Source organism: Lagopus muta, chromosome 11 (assembly GCF_023343835.1).
Source record: "Lagopus muta isolate bLagMut1 chromosome 11, bLagMut1 primary, whole genome shotgun sequence".
Classification (NCBI taxonomy): Eukaryota; Metazoa; Chordata; class Aves; order Galliformes; family Phasianidae; genus Lagopus; species Lagopus muta.
In genome coordinates, this window is record NC_064443.1 from 1032974 (window position 1) to 1049712 (window position 16739).

The 16739-nt window shown below is 45.8% G+C and overlaps 1 protein-coding gene across 18 annotated transcripts in view; it reads left to right on the forward strand.

Annotated features, from left to right (window-relative positions):
* The window catches only part of LOC125698777 (6-phosphofructo-2-kinase/fructose-2,6-bisphosphatase 4), a 44718-nt gene that overhangs the window by 24361 nt on the left and 3618 nt on the right, over window positions 1-16739 (forward strand). For 11 of the 18 annotated variants that reach the window (XM_048957560.1, XM_048957567.1, XM_048957569.1 and 8 more), the window contains 10 exons: window positions 35-101; window positions 1187-1261; window positions 2133-2189; window positions 2513-2634; window positions 3934-4141; window positions 4723-4869; window positions 5504-5608; window positions 6846-6975; window positions 7339-7401; window positions 10612-10676. In XM_048957560.1, coding sequence (XP_048813517.1) covers window positions 35-101; window positions 1187-1261; window positions 2133-2189; window positions 2513-2634; window positions 3934-4141; window positions 4723-4869; window positions 5504-5608; window positions 6846-6975; window positions 7339-7401; window positions 10612-10676 — 1039 coding nt within the window. The other 7 variants (XM_048957553.1, XM_048957562.1, XM_048957554.1 and 4 more) reach the window with 6 other exon arrangements.

Sequence of the window (16739 nt, forward strand, 5' to 3'; positions counted from 1 at the left end):
TGGCGTTTGTGATTCCTTCTCTTTCATTTTTAAGGCAGTGCGCCTTAGCGGCGCTGAACGACGTCCGGCAGTACCTCAGCGAAGAGAATGGGCACGTGGCTGTAAGTGTCTTGATGAAGATGAGTTCTTGAACTGTTTCTCTACAAACCAGGGTCTGTCCTGGGCAACGCGCAGTGAGTGATTCCGGTGTCTCTGTGGTTTGTCAGATGGTCTTCTGTGATGACTGTGCGTTAGATCTGCCCTGTTGCTGCAGTGAAAGGAGGGCTGAAGTTCAGGGTGATGATTATACTGTGCAGTCACATTTGAGGGGTTAGCAGGGGACAGGGTTATACGAAGAGAACCATTTCCCTTCTCCACCCTATGCAACATACTGCTAAACGCTGCCTGGGTCTTTTTTGGCTGCACTTTTTTGTTTGTTGTTTTTTTTGTTTTCATTTGGTAGTGTTTCAAGTGAAAAGATTTATTGAGCAGAAAGCACCCTAGATATTGCTTGGCTGTTGTGTTATTGATAGCGGAGCGATCTCTGAAGACAGCAAGAAAAACTCAAGGTACATCATGGTCTATCTGAGTATGTGATGACAGAACACAAAATGCAAGTTCTGGGAGGTCACCTTTATCTTGTGGTGTGGTGAAATGCTGGGATGTTCAGAGCTGAAGGTGTTTTTCTAAGGATTGCTACATATTTTCTTGCAACCAGCAGGCAGGATTTAGTGGCCTTGCTGGTGTTCTGCTGATAGTTTTACCCTAGCATTTTCAGTAACACTGATTTCAGCATCTTTTTGTCTGTACTGCAGGATTGGTACAAAACTGATGCTGGTATGGGTCAGGAGGTTCTGTCCTGTGTCTGTCTCTTCCTGTCTGACCACAGACTGCAAATTCAGAGTTGCCTTTCTGTGTATTCCATGGAAATGTAGTGCGTCCATTTGGGATCTCCTTTGGTCAGACTGAGCACAACCTGGAATCAGATGCTGAGTTTCTTTTTATGGTTGTTTAGGTTGGTTTATTTGTTTTTAGGGAATGGCAGTGTCCTGACTTAAAAGGAAGTGGATTGGAGGAAAGGGAAAGTGTTTTCATGGCTTTCCTTCACACTGAGACTTGGAACCCTTGTATTTATTGTCCCTGACACAGTGCTTTCCACAGACTGTTATGCTTTAATTCCTCTCTCTTTCTCTGTAACCATTTGTAGGTCTTTGATGCTACGAACACAACTCGAGAACGCAGAGAAACCATTTACAAATTTGGTGAAGAAAATGGATACAAGGTGAGTCAAAAGCAGAAGAGCTCTGGGCTCGTGCCTGGCCAAGCAGGGCAGTGCCATTTTGCTCCCCTTGCCTTGTCTGCACTGAGTTAACAAGTGTACCATGGCAGGCAGCTGTTGCTGCATGTGTAGTCAGTGGTGTGTGTTGTGTCCCTGAGCACTGTTTGTGATGCAGAGTCACCCCATCTTTGTTTTCCTTATCCTTAATGTTGCAGTGTTAGGAACTAATCTCTGCAATGCTTTGCTTGTGTCATCCTGGATGTGTAATTCTCAGCCTACTGTCAGCAAAAACTATTTACATGGTGGTTCGTAGTGCAGGTCAGATTTTCCTGCAGAAAGACATAAGGAAATGCGTGTAGTTCTGTATAATCCAAAGGCTTCCAGCTTTCTGCCTTCTGTCCAGGGTTGCTTTGTGTTTAGCTGTTCTCCAGTAACCTTCCCTTTGCCCTAGCTTTGCATCTCCATATGCCTTTAAGACAGCCAAACAAACCTGGTGAGGCTGCTCCATTACTTGAAATGTTCCTACTTTATTCTTTCAGAAGCATTAGCTAATTTATGCATGGCTGAACCTGCATTCTCCCCATTTATTTCTCACTCTTTCATGCTAATTTTTTTTCATTCCAAAATTGTTCCACATTGTTGTGGAAAACGGTGTAAAGCTTCAGGAAACAGCAGACCAGCAGTTTTTGCTGAGTAGGTCTGGAGAAACGGGATGCCTGAGCGAGGGAAGGGAAGTGTAAGGCAGGCTCTGTTAGAGAAGGGTTAGCAGGGAGCTGCTCAGGCTGCTGACTGTGCGTGTTGGTGTCCAGAGGCATTTCAATTCAGCTGCTTTCTTCCTTCTTTCTGTTCATGTGGCTTCCTGTTGGGATTGAAGACGTTTTTTGTTGAGTCAGTGTGTGTCGATCCAGAGGTCATTGCTGCAAACATTGTGGTGAGTACAGGAAAGTTGGCTTTAACTTCCTGAAATCACGAGATTGTAGAGTATCTCAGTATTTCTAGAGGCACATTATGAGAACTTCCAGTCATGAAAGCCATTAGTTGCTATTAATGGAACAGTTTGCCTTTATTTTCTCATCTACACGTTTAACTCAGAAGTTAAATTTGTTAAAAATTAGCTCTTAATTGGAATACACGTAGAGCAGTATCTGCAGAAAAGGAGCTTTTGTGTCATGTTCCTCCTCCCCCATTTGTTTAAACGTACATTGAAAAGGGAAGGTAACCCATGCACTGCTCTCTCGTTCCTGTTTTGAACAGCAAGTGAAGCTGGGTAGTCCTGACTACGTTGACTGTAGTAATGATGAAGCAACAGAAGACTTCATGAAAAGAATAGAGTGCTACAAGAACTCGTATGAGACGTTAGATGAAAATCTTGACAAGTAAGTGCAGCACTGTGATCACAGCTGGATTACATTAAGTTGGACGGGCAATCCCATGTTGGGGTGAAGGCTTTCTGGCTGTGCTTTTCATAGCTTGAGCTCTGTTTCTGCTGGTAAGCTAGAGGCAGTTGAGGTGCAGTCTGGAAGCCTGTGTGAGGGATAACTGCCTTACATTTTGTTCTGGGAGAGTGCTCCTCTGATTTTTTCCTACTTGAGAATGGTGTGATTCTTCTAGGATGGAGCCAAAGCTTTATAAATTGTTCCAGATGAGCCATAGTGTTTTTTTGTTGTTGTTGTTGTTTGTTTTTGTTTTAATGGATAGGGAGACCCGATCGATTTGTAAACATAAATTACTTGTTGATGTGGTGAGGATATGTTTTTATCACATCAGTCTTAAAAATGTGACTTCTTACTTTATTTACTTTTGCAAATAATCCTGTACGTGTAGCCTATGAGAAACTTTCATACCTGGATCATTTGCTTTCTTGCCACAGCACTGAATTGTTTTTCATTAACTTTTGGTGACTGAAAGTAAGGTAGGGATGAATCAAGTGAGAAGGAACCAGGATTTCATTCTGAGCCACACTCGTGTCAGGCCTCCTGGTTGGTTTCAGGTTCAGGGCTATAAGGAAGGCTGAGCTACATTTTAATGTAATTGAGTGTAAACAATGTAAAGCTGATGCAGTCGGATCAGCTCATGCGTGAAACATCTGTGATGGACCTAGTGGTTGTGGCCATGTGGAACAGCAGTGGCTGACTTCACAGAAAGCAGTTGAAGGTGAGGTGATGGCGCCTGCTTCTCACCGCCTCCATTTGGCTTCATTGTAAAGTGTTTTGGTTTATTATGGTGCTTGAAGAAAATGGTGGTTATTTTCAGTCTGTTAGGCTTTTATTGTCCTTTACAGATGCTGCTCTGAGATGAGAAAGGATAAGGAGGAGTGAAAACTGAAATTATAACCTCTGTGGTGCAGGGGAAGTAGAATTCATCTGGTGCTTCCAGATGACTGCTTTGTTTCTGTCATCATTTGAGGATTGGCCTGTGGTACTGATGGTTATTCCAGGGGTAACTGAGGGTTACTCTGTTGCTGTGGCTCATTGCCCCTTTCACACACAGAATCACAGAATCACCCAGGTTGGAAGGGACCCCAAGGATCATGTAGTTCCAACCCCCCTGCCTAGCAGGGCCACCAAACATACACATTCAGATCAGGTTGCCCAGGACCCCGTCCAACCTTTGTTTTATTCTACCAGAAACTATGTGGGATCTTATTGTTTTTTCTTGTTGTTTGCTCATGAAAGGGATCTTTCTTACATTAAAATTATGGATGTTGGAAGGAGTTACCTTGTGAACAGAGTGATGGATCACATCCAGAGCCGGATTGTCTACTACCTCATGAACATCCATGTGACCCCTCGGTCAATCTACCTCTGTCGACATGGAGAAAGTGAACTCAATCTGAAGGGGAGAATAGGAGGGGATCCTGGGCTGTCTGTCAGGGGGAAAGAAGTAAGTCAGTCCCTCCAGAGCAAGATGGCTTTGGGTTTTACTTACATTTGTGCACGTGTGTGTGGTTTGTGCTGCCTTATTACGGCTTTTGGCTCTGCATCCCTTCACTCTTCATGTCTTAAAGGATTTCTTAGCTGTGTATGTGGGTAGTGGGAACTGAACGGGGCCACTTTGTGTGTTGTGCTTGGGTAGAAGCTCTTTGGTTATTGATTGGAATTTCTGTTTCTCCTAGAGCACAAAGCAGTTGTCAGGGAGGCTTTAATTTTGATTGTAGTTTTGTAAAATCCTGCCTTGTTGGCCAACCTGTAAAGCTCACAGGTTAAAAGTGAAGGAAAAATTCCTAAAGGTGAAAGTGGGGATGGCAGAATAAATGACTTCCTTTTACTCCTCTCCCTCCCTCCCTCCCTCCCTCCCTCCAGGGTTTCCCCTTGGCTTAACAGAACATGCTTTTAGCAAAAGCCTTGACAGAGCCGTGTGGCAAAGTTATAATGAGTTTGCAGGGGCTAAAGCTTGTGGCTTCCAATTTGACACAGTATGTTGCTTCTGAGCCCTCATCCAATGTCTCATGGCTTTTCTTGCAGTTTGCCAAGAGCTTGGCACAGTTCATTAATGAGCAAAACATCAAGGATCTGAAGGTTTGGACCAGCCAGATGAAAAGGACGATTCAAACTGCTGAAGCTTTGGGAGTGCCTTACGAGCAGTGGAAGGTTTTGAATGAGATAGATGCAGTAAGTTCTTTTCTGAATGTCTGAAGGTTGCTTTGTATGCTGGGGATGCAGGAAACATCATCTGGTAACGATGTGCCTTTTAGGTGATAGAAAGTCAACTGGGGGGTGGATTTGGTTGCTAAAAAATTGCGATTCTTTCCTGTTAAATGTTTTATTAAAATTTAAGAATCATTAATTTAAGAATTGTCATAGCTCTGGTTTGTCTTTCCTAGTAAACCATCCCTCAGGAGAAGAAACAGTGCCAAGAAATTGTTATTAGTAGGTGGGGGTTGGAAGGGAGAGGAAAAAAAAAGAAGAAAAAACAAAAAAGCATTGCTGGTTGGCAGCACCCAGCTGCACCTGTAGCACAGGGCTGCTGTAGGTAACACAGCCCATGCGATGGCCCTGCTGCCAACGTGTGTAGCTTCATTCCTGCTGGCTTAATGCAGTAATTTAGTGATTGATTCCACCAGTGTCTGGGTCCAGCTAAGTGTCCTGTTCATTGTGCCTAAAGATTCTCTCTCTTAAGTGTCAGAGTGAGGAAAAAAAAAAAAAAAGTGTTAAATTATATTTACAAGTGATTTTACTGTTAAGTGCTATCTGCTTTTTGCACTGTTGGGAATGGGCACATTGTCATTACCTTTGTTACCTGTAGGGAGTGTGTGAAGAAATGACATATGAAGAAATACAGGAAAATTACCCTCTTGAGTTTGCACTGAGAGACCAAGACAAATACAGATACAGATACCCTAAAGGAGAGGTATGCTGCTTTTTTTTCCTCCCAGGGTGACTGACTTCCTCATCGTCTCTAATACAGGCATGCTGACTTCATTAAAGCATTTTTCTTTCCCAAAAAAGTTGTGCTCTCCTCCATTGGAAGTCACATAGGAGCATTTAAGGACTGATTCTGGCAACCCGGTCTGATGGTTGGCGACCCTGCACACAGCAGGGGGTTTGAAACTAGATGATCACTGTGGTCCTTTTCAACCCAGGCCATTCTATGATTCCAGTCCGTTTCATTTGATTCAGACCTTGGAAAAATAATAGATTTGGAAAACCAGTTGAGGTATTTGATTTTGTAAGCGTTGATTTTATGCTGGTCCTGCAGTGATGTAACAGGAAAACTGATTGCAAGGCTTCAGCACACTGCCTGTGCAAACGTGCTGCAGGATTGCCTTTATTCACTGCTGTTGTCAGTAATGGTTATTTTGCATTCAGTTCTGGATGAAAAGCTGCAGAAATCCATAGCCATATGGATAGGTCTTTCACTTCAATAAACTCCTTGCCTCTGGGAAAATAACTTGCCGGCAGCTTCTCTAGAGCAAAGCCATCACAGTGGAGCAGCTACCAGCTGCCACATGGCCTGTGTGCTGGTGCTGAAGGCTGGGGATCGGGGCAGCAGGGCAGGCAGGTAATTGCAGCAGCTGCTCCACACCCTGGGTGATAATGAGGAACTGGAGCTCCGAGGTCATCTTTGCCCAGCAGTCAAAAGTAATTGCTGTGATAAGAGCAGCCTTCTCACAGGTGTGACCTCTGTCTCACTAATGAAGCAGCCATTAAGCTGCAAAGTTCTCCTAATCCATTTGAGCAAGAAGCATTTGTTTTTCTGATGGAAGCCTCCTCTCGAATGGGAATCGCCCTGTTGGTCACAAGCAGCTCTGCAGGCAGGGCCAGCCGTGGTGTGAGCCTTCACCTGTGTGCTTGCTGACATTCTGAACGAAATCCGGAGGTTTTGTGGAAAATCTTGAATGAAATGTCTAACTTAATAAAGCTCTTCCACCAAGGAGTTTTTTTTCAGTACATCTGCTCTTTGATACAGGGAGGATCCAATTGGTGGCTTTTAATTTAAGGAAAATTATCACTCCAGTGGTTGGCAGTGTCCCAGTATAACATTTAATGTGAAGTTAGGGTACCACTGTATATATGTTTACCTGTGAAGTTTTCCCTTTTTAATGGTCTGTTATTTTTTTTTCCTTCCTGCTCTGCTTCCCTCCCAGTCCTACGAAGACCTTGTCCAGAGGCTGGAGCCAGTAATTATGGAGCTTGAAAGGCAGGAAAACGTGCTTGTCATTTGTCACCAAGCTGTCATGCGCTGTTTGCTCGCGTATTTTCTTGACAAGCCTGCTGGTAAGTTTTCCTTCATGTGTTACAAGTGGTCTGCTTTACTAAGACACTGAAAATCTGCTGATAAAGGTTCAAAGCAGAGACTTCAGCCACCCTCTGATGATACAGGAACTTGTGCTGGGCAAATACGTGTTCTCATATTTGATCTATTCATGTGACCTGATGGGTGATTTTGCTGAGCTGCCTCTCACCTGAAATGCTGTAGTGTTTGTTTTTCTCCTTTGTTTAATAGCATATCTGTTGTATGCAAGGAATGAAATAGGTCCAGTGTCAGATGGACTTAAAGTGCTTGGTCTGGCACTGAATAGAAGAGTTAAAATGTCTGTTATCTGTATGTCGTGTATAATCCAGTGTTTGATTTCTCAGAACAACTGCCTTACCTGAAGTGCCCACTGCACACTGTCTTAAAGCTAACCCCAGTGGCTTATGGTAAGTAGTGTTTCCAAAAAGTCTGAATGCAGCATTGCCAATGTCTGTGTTGCCTGTAAAGGTCGTGCAGTATTTAACTTAAAATGTTTATTTTGGTATAAAAAAGAATGAAACAGGCTTGACCCTGTGTGTGTGTGTGTGTGTGAGTGACCATACAGCCTTGTTAGAATCCATGAATCCATGAATCCTTTAATTTTTGTTTGCTTTGTGTTATGCCAAAAAATGTGTTTTTAGTGTGAAGACCCTGAAACTGCCAGTGATTGAAATGCTAATGGATGGTTTTCTTGAGTTTTTGGTTCATATGCTATTTGAATGATTTTTCTGGCAACTCCTGCCACTTTGCTCTAGTCCTGCAAGATCTCACTTTTCATGGATGTGCTTGAAGATCTTGCTTGTTAGAAGACGAGCAGACTTAATTACATGTAGGTTTACCATCTTATGAAGGGTGTTATCTGTACCCTTCAAATATCTGTGCTCTGTTTTCCTGAAATATTTGCTCCTGAACCTTCACACCACCACATGAACATTCCTCGTTTGTTTTGCTGGCATGTTTCTTAGCCGCTGTTCTTAGTGCTGAGCTCAGGTTCAGGTGGGATTTGTTGGTAGCTTGCAGAGTGCAAGGTGTGGGTTCCAGCATGAACTTCTCACTGGTTTTAGGCTGATAGCTGGTGACATTTCATGTGCTTTTCCACCCCGGCTTAGCACACGTCTGCTGAAAAGTTTCTTTAAGAGATGGCTTAATTGTATCTTCTGATACCAAATCACAGATCAGAAGATTACAGACCAGGAGGAGTAACTGCACAATTTACCCAGGAAACAGATGGCCAAAGAAGGTTGAGTTATTCTTGGAAAAGTCAAAGCTGCCTTTGATTATCAGCATCAAAAAATAGCAGTGTAGAAACGTACTTTGGTTTGGTTTTAGATTCAGATGAAGTAGAGGCAGAGTAATGAGCTGCTGTGCTAGGAGAGTCAGAAGAGGTTTTGTCACTGCATTGTGGTTATGCCCTGCAGTAAGAGCTGTGCTGACATCTGGTGTTCCCAGCCTTGCATGACACGCTGCAGGTCGGGAAATGGAGTTGTAGGATGAAACAATAAGAACAAGGAGAACTTCTTAAAGATAAGGTCAGGTTTTGGAACCTGGCTTCTCAGCTCAGTGCTCACGGGCTGTTTCCACACTTGAAGGTTTGTGTGGTGCTGGTGGCGTGGTTTGGTTTTGGTTGGTTTGCTTTTGTGGTAAGTTTGGTGATGTTGTTGGGAAGCTTGAAGAGGGCCTCATTTCATGGAACCACAGGGTGGTTTGGTTGGAAGGGAGCTCTAAGATCACGTAGTTCCAACCCCTGCTGTAGGCAGGGACGCCTCCCATAGCCCAGGTTGCTCACAGCCCCATCCAGCCTGGCCTGGAGAGCTTCCAGGGAGGGGGCACCCCAACCTCGCTGGGGATGGTTGCTGGCACACCAAATGAGAATGGAGAAGTGGTGTAAAGGGCTTTCCTTGGCCTTTTGCCTTCATTGAAGGAAGGATAAAGACATTTCGGTCAACCTGCTTCCTAGAATTTGACCATCTCAAAGTACAAGGGCTGTGTAAAACACTTGTGAACTGCCACCTCTATAGAATTATTTCAAGCTGAGGCCTCCCTGGCAGCCGGGGGGACAGGGTGAGTGGCTGGATGTGGCGTGTTCCGCTCCTTTCAGCTAACCACGTTCTGGGGGCGCATCTCCCTCAGGGGTTTGCTCTTCCTGGCACTGGAGGCTTGTGGTGTCTGATCTTTAGATGGGGAATTGTTGTGGCCTGACAGCTGGGTGTCAGCCAGCAGTGTGTGTACAGAGGGGCTGGAGGACGGGCAAACGGTTTGGGAGCACACAGGAGAGAGAAGCTGCACCTTGCTGTAGGTATGGACCAGTAATTAAAAAACAGTTAGGAGTGTGCACGTCAGCAATTAGCTGTGGAGAAACTGAGTGCCTCTGGTTTCTGTTGACTGCAGGACAGTTTTTCTCAGAGACTGATCTCAGCCCTGGGTAAGCAGTCCTTAGCAATGGCCGGCATCAGAGATAAGTGTTCTGTGTGACTGCAGGGATGATGTGCACGGATCTATCAACAGGAGGATGACTGGGGTACTGTGCCAGTGTGAGAAATGCACTTTTCCCTCCTAAAATCTTTTTTCTTGTCTGATATTTCCCTGAGCATTGACCTTCCTGCGCTGTTTGCTCACAGTGTTTGTGACAAACGAAGTTTCTCAGACTCTGCTTTGCAGGGAAAGGCAAATATTTGCCATATTCCTTCGTGTCATTCTTTGGAAAGCGCAGTGGCTTTCTGAGGAAAGGCTCAGGTTGCCTTTTTGTGGCACACAACAAACTTATGGAGCGTTAGGAATTTAGGAAATACATGAACAGGAAGCTCTGAAAACTTGATTTGCTGTTTGTGGCAGATGCTGGGCTCTGTTGTGTGCAGTGTGACAGAGGAACGTCACAGGGCTGCGTAGGGTGGCTGTGTAAAAGTGCTGGTGTGAGATCTGACTGCATTTGGCAATTTGATGCTGTTTCAGTACAAGTTCCCGCAGCATATTGAGTAATTATAATCTGCGAAGTGGGTCAGCTTGTTCTACCCACGTGATGTGTAGTTGTGTCTTCTCAACATTCGCACTTCTCTGGAATCATTTATTTCTCTATTTATTGTGAATGGAAATTCCCCTCCAGAAGGAGGGCATGGCATTCCCCTCCATTTGGGCATGAAAGTTTCGTTTCTGCTTTGCACACATGGAGGAATGGGGTTTATTAATGACATGAAGTCGAATCATTTCTGCATTTTAAAAAATGAGCAGCATTTGTCTTCTGTACTGTTGTGCAACCCCAGTAAGTCTGTGATGTTTAAACACAACACAAAATTACAGCAATCTTCTTGATGGGATGCTTTTGTTGGTGTGTGTTGGAAGACGAGAATTTGTGTTACGAAAAATAATGATAAAGCAATGGTGAGACTAGGAGATGGTTGTCAGATTGAGAACAGTGTTCATCCTGGTGGAGTGCATTCATTTCAGTAGCTTTAGCTGTTTGGAACTTGGGGAACTCTGGCATAAATCAGAAGAGGGAAGCGATTCTCCTTCAAAAACTCAAAATCCAAATCGTAGATCAGGTTGCATCTCTAAATTGCATCCTTACCATGACTTCATTTTGCCAAGCAGCCCAATTCTAAAAATGTGTTTTTTATCAACAGGATGTAAAGTAGAATCTATATTTCTGAATGTCGAAGCTGTAAACACACACAGAGACAAACCCGAGGTAAGAATGTTTTTTTTGTGGTTTTTTTTTTGACTGAGAGAACTTGACATAATGTTCTGATCTTGGCTGATTTGTGTCCTTGTGGTTAGAAGTGATTCTGTAACTGCTGACCATATTCAATCTTGCACATCAGGCTTTTCAAGGGTGGAAAAATACTTCTACAGAGCACAGTGTCCATCTAAAAACTGCATGAAGTTCTTCAGTGTTGTCATTCAGCAGCAGCAGAGCGCGGGCACAAAATATTCAGTTAGGAATGCTGTGCTTATTTTGGAGAGAGCCAGTAATGAAGTGATAATCCTCTTCTGAGACATCAGAGCCATCAGCTGTTTCGTCACTGAGATCCACGCTGTGTGCTTTGCAGAGTGTTTGGAGGCTGAAGGGGGCTCTCAGGGTTCAGCAAAACAACGGGGAAAGGGAGTGGAGTGAGCTTGGGAAATCTCTGTGGAGATGGGAAGGCAGGCTGTGACAGTCTGTACTCTCCCTGTGTGGGCCTTTGGAAGTCCCTTTCAAAGGTTTTCTAGTTCAACTTCCCCATTGCTGCGTTATGGAAGTTACATACAGTGTGTCGTGATTAAAATGTTCTGGTTCCCTTGCAGGTCCTCGTGCTGATGGCACTGAGAATGGCAGTGGTTCCTTGCTGAGGCTGGGAGCCATGCCTTGTAGTGAATTAAAAGTCAGTTCGGATAATGTGAGGAAAAAAACGCTGTGGTGGTTTTCAGAACAAGAGCTTACAGTGCGGAGGAATATAAAGATAAACGTGTGCTGTCACAAGACACAAAGCACTTCGATGATATGTGGGCACCCATTTGTGGCAGTTGTGCAGAAGTGTTGGAAGGGTCTGCAAAGATGTTTTGTTTTCATGACTCAGGCACTGAGTTCTGGAAATCCTGACTTTGGGCCATTCATAGTCAAGATATTTCCATCAGGCAGTCGCATTTCCTTTCTTCCTTTTCTCCTTTATCTTCTGTGTCCTAGTTTGGCGTGCTAGGTTTGGGAAATCCATTCTCATTTCATGATGCCTTAAAGCACGGTGAGAATAGGTGAGGCTGTCTTGGAGCAAGTGTTACTGTTACGTGTGTTGAATTATGTAGCTCAGTTTAACACGTACAGTTTGTCTGATTAAATACTGGTGCTGAATTTACAGCTTGCTGAAGTTCCCTGGGAATTACTGTTGGAAATACCGCTTGATGTTAATTTAGGAGGAAAGCTGTGCATGCAGTTGGGCAGTGATGTGGTGATGCTGGAAGTGGTGGGTGAGCATTTCAGGTGCACACAGGATTGTGCAGAGAGTGGCATTGCTGCCTGGACACAGACGCAAAGCTGTTTGGTTTAGAAAGAAACCAGATGGATACAACCAATAAGGAAAAGAGCAGAGATGTGCTTGGGGTTCTTCCACAAAAGCGTTCGTCCCTGCCCTCCAAACAAACCCAAACTGGTGCAGGATGGGTGGTGATCCGTTGTGCCTTAGTGTAACTGGTGAAGGGCTGAGCTGGTCCTGTCTGCGTTTGGATGTTGCTCAGAGGGCTGTGGATGTTTCAAAAGCTTTCATCTCCACAACCTACAGAAGTGCTCATTGTTTCTGCTAAATGAATTCTTCAAATACTCTGTTGAAGGCAAAGCATTTAATTAAGCGTCGCGTCACAGATTTCAACACCACTCAACAAAGAGACCGTGATGAAGAATTGCCTGCTGTGCTGTTCTGTGCTCCCACGAGGAATTTGTAGCCCTGCCTGCAGGACAGTGTGCTCCTTATCTGCTGCAGCTGAAGAGATGTACTTTCACCCTGCTGCAAAGTACTGCAGTATTTGTTCATGGTGTCTGCAGAGCTCATTGTGTGTGGGTGATTTGTCTCGAGTGGACTGAAGCCTTGTGTTTGTCGGCACTGCAGTGGCTGACCTTCTCAGATGAAGGAGTTCAGCCTGCAATGAATACAAATCAGGGGCATTGCTTGAGCTATTGCTCAGCTCCTCTTTTTGGTCGGAAAACGAGCGCTGGGTAAAAAGAAGCTGTGTGCTTCTGCCTTAGGTGGTGGGCACGGGGAGGAGTGCTACTTCCAGCAAGAGATCCAAATCCCCATTCACCTTTCCTTTTTGAGGGGGGAGATGAGCTATTTATTACTGACTTTGCTTAGCACAGGGTGAAGGGCATAAAGCCTGAAGAACGTGTTAAGAGCTGGCAAGGTATTGTAAAATGGGCCACGTTTTTAATCCGCGCGTTAGAAATGCGCTCAGCACAGTTCTCACCATCTGCAGTCGTGGCTGAAAGGAGAGCACGCGGCAGCGCTGTGGCAGGCCGGGCTCCTGAGGCTTGTTCAGCAGTCAGCTGCGCTTCCTTGCTTGGCAGGCAGCGGAAGGTACACGAGATTGGTGGCTTTGCTCTTACTGCTGCGTGATAAATGCTCTCCTCTGTATTTCTGTTGCTACACAGAACGTAGACATTTCCCGACGTCCCGAGGAAGCCCTTGTAACGGTCCCTGCTCATCAGTGAAGGCCGTGTCCCAACCAACCGTCCAGCTTGGGTGCCATTTTCATCTGCTGCTTCAAAATAAATTGAAATACTAATTATTCCAATCGCCTTGAAAGAAAAAGTAACGATGTAAAAACAGGGATGTAAAAACGCCAAAGCCAACAGTTCAAAGCCTGGAGTGAATCTTTGTACAGTGCGTGGCTTGAGAGAATGATCACAATAAAACCGTACTGCCCTGCTTCGTTTATTGCAGATGAGTTGTTGAACAGTAATCAGCTGTCACTGGAGCATTGTTTCTATACATTGCTGTAATGTAAAGATGCTGCAGCATTGACTCCCAAAGCTGCTGAGCTATTAGAACAGCCAGTAAGCATTTAGTGTCAGCTGAAGGGGGTTTGTCTATGAAAGCTGTGAGGCACACGATAAGTTTGTTCTCTGGGCACCACTGTTATCTGTTCCAGTGCCCCTGGGAGCAGTTGGAGTGCTCTGTTGCACCAAATAACAATTTGCAGTTGCTGTGCAGCCTTAATCCTGCTGGTCTGCAGTGCTGGACCTCAGCTTGTGCTCACCAGTGGAGAATAGTGCAAGTATTGCCACAACTGCCAGTGAAGGAATGTGTGTAAGTGCTTTCAGTGTGCAGCTTCCCTTAGCAGCTGTTGTGCGTTAACCAGCCTTGGGAGCAGAAGTGACTTTCCATTCCTTTCAATGAGAAACCAAGTGTGGAACAATAGATGGTGTTTGCTCTGCTGAAACGGGCTGCTGTGTGAGCACCTGGTGCTGCCCTGCTGGCTCTGTGGAGCATGCAGGTCAGTCTCTGCTGGGAGAGATGCCGAGCCATGCAGGGAGCAGAAGGCAGTTATTTGCTGGTTGGGCTGTGGCTTGCCCTGCAAGGCGTGAAAAGGGGAGGCTTTTCCTCCTGCCATAGGAGTGTGATCTCAGAAGAGCAGGATGCAGCCTGAACTTGGTTCCAACAAAAGCTCTCACGTGCTGGACAGACTGCAGTCCGTTTGCAGCACGCCGTCCCACGTCGGCTCCGGCCCTGCTGGTGGGCTGGGCTGGGGGAGCTGGGATCCTCCGTGTTGTGACCGTGATGTCAGTGGTGTTGTCACCTCTCACAGTTTGTGCTGTGAGAAATATTGTGCCATGGAACTTTTGGCGAAGATGAAATCTGTGCAGGCTTCGGTTGCAGAAAAACAGAGTTTTATGGAGGTGGGATTTAAAAGCAGTTTTGCCCCCGGGGGGGGATTTGCCAATACATCACATTACTGATGGCCTCCCTGTATGGTTTTCTTGGCCTGGTGCTGCCCGGGAGGTGGCAGTGACAGGTCTGTGTGCAGCTCCCCAGGAGAAGGTTGGCTGGAAGGAGGGCTTCCTTTGCACTGTGCTCTTCATCCCTCTGTTCATGTGCCCATTCTTTAGCTGTGGGTGATCCTTACAAACCTCATCTGCCTCTGCGTTCTTCCTGGCTCCTGCACAGTTCAGAACCTCCATCCCCAGCTGAGCCCTTTATGCAAAGTCTTCTAGCTTTGGTGTGAAGATCACAAGTGGAGGAACAAAGCTGAGCACTGAAATGGCAGCGGTCTCGGTGCACAGCACTTGCGTGGGGAGGCTCTGCCACTGTTGTGCCTTGGGGAGCCCAGGGAGCACAGCAGTGTGAGTAGGAGCAGCAAATGCCTGGGTGCTATTCCTGCAGGCCCTCTGCAGCTTTGGACCGTGACATGAAGTCAGCTGGAGCCGCCCAGCACACACCATTCAGAACTCAGAAACTCAGGGTTTCCAAGACCACATGAAATATCCATAAAGAAGATAAAAGCTCAAACTGACCAGAGGAGATGCAGCACCATTCTGCTGCAGCCTTTATTTCCCCGTGCCCATGGTTGCTGTGGCAGTGAGAATGGTGCCAGCTGCACTAATTAGATGTAAGGTGATTGCTATGAGCAGGAATTCATTTACCATTAAGGGGATGATATTCCCTTTCTGGTCTTTCAGCTTCGTGTCTCATTTGTCTGATAAGCCCCAAGGTTTATTTATTAGACTTTGTAGTGTCTCTTCCATATGGCAGTTCCCTGTGCTTTGCTTCCATGGCGTTTTCCCCTTCATCTTTGTTCAGACTGAAGGACTGAATGCTTTCAGCTTTGCCTGTTGGCATTCCCTCTGTCTCAGCTGGTGGGATGCAGTTTTTGCCTGGCAGGCCTGATTTCAGTTAAGTAGAGGTGACTTTTCCTTGTCTTGGCCACGTTGTTTCCTCTGTTTCGTGCTGTAGCTGTTCAGTTCTGGTCGCTCTTAATTTCCAGTGCTTCCATTTCTGCACATTGATGCTCCATTTCGAGCTCCATTTAATTTTCTTTGAATCAGCAGCAGATGCTTCGCTTAGATGTTAGCCAATCTTCTCACATTGCCTGTGGAGACATCTCCACATTCTTGAGGAGTTTTTGGGAATGTTACATCAATTGCTAAGAAAACGCAGACAGATGAGACAAATGCCAGCACAGTGGGTGTCTCTGTTGTGGTCAGGAGGAGAGCTCCTTGCCAAGTCCTCGCGCTCCTGGATGCTGGTGCCATTTCTGTGTCTCCAGAAGGAAGGCTGCTCTGCGGAGCTTCTTCCTGGCACAGGAGTGTGGTTTTCTCCTTCAAAGAGAGCAGCTGGGTGCTCTCCAGCTCTCCTGTGCCTGTGCTGTGGTTGTGGTGGCTGGTGCTGATGTACCCAGAGGGTGAGAAAAGAAAGGGCTGAAGGAGTGTTAGTAAGGGCAGAAATAACGTGGGTGTGCTTGATCCCCCAAATCCAGTCTAGTACTGCTTCTTTATCCCTTCTTTTCTGGAAGAGTGACGGAGTGTCCCAGCACCATTGGCTGGGGGTGGCTCACTGTGCTGTAGGTGCACTCTGGCTGGTGGGGCGGTGCGTGCTGTGTATGAGGCTCTGCTTCCTTCAGCTGGAGGAGAGACGTGCTTGGAAGGAAAAGGCCAAGCAGCGGGGCTGTAAAACCATGAGAATGTTACCTGATATCAGTGTGACATCTGCCAACGTGCCTACGAGTCCCACACTTCACATTACCAGTCTTCTGGGAGATATTCCATGTGCCAGTGACTAGCCTGCCTACCAGGACCAGAACTGGCGGGCATTAAGGAGTCGGTTCCATAAGCAAGCTAGGCACAAAGGAGAGATGGCTTTCCCTCCATCCCAATTTTGTCCTTTTTGTGTGGCTGATGATCTTTGCTGCACGGTGTTATTTTTCTCTTGCACTGTGTGTGAAATGCTGGAAGTGATTAGTAGATAGAAACAGTGATGAGAATTAAAATAAATAAATAAAAATTAAGTAGAACAACGTGACACAAACATAGCATGCAGAAACCAGTTGTCCAAAAGCGACTGTCCCAGCAGAGGTGCTGTAACCTGTGCCATTGAGAGGCTTTCCGAGTGCCCTGCCGTGCTCTGGGCTTTGGTTTCCCAGCCTTGGTTTCATTCCCAGCCTGGAACCCCTCCTCCTGTCCCTGTGCTTTCCAGTTGCGCTGTGGCAATGAACATCAGAACTTGCACAATGTCTGTCTTGTGTGAGCACTGCGAGTTGAGCAGAGCGGTGGCCGACGGGGTGACTCATG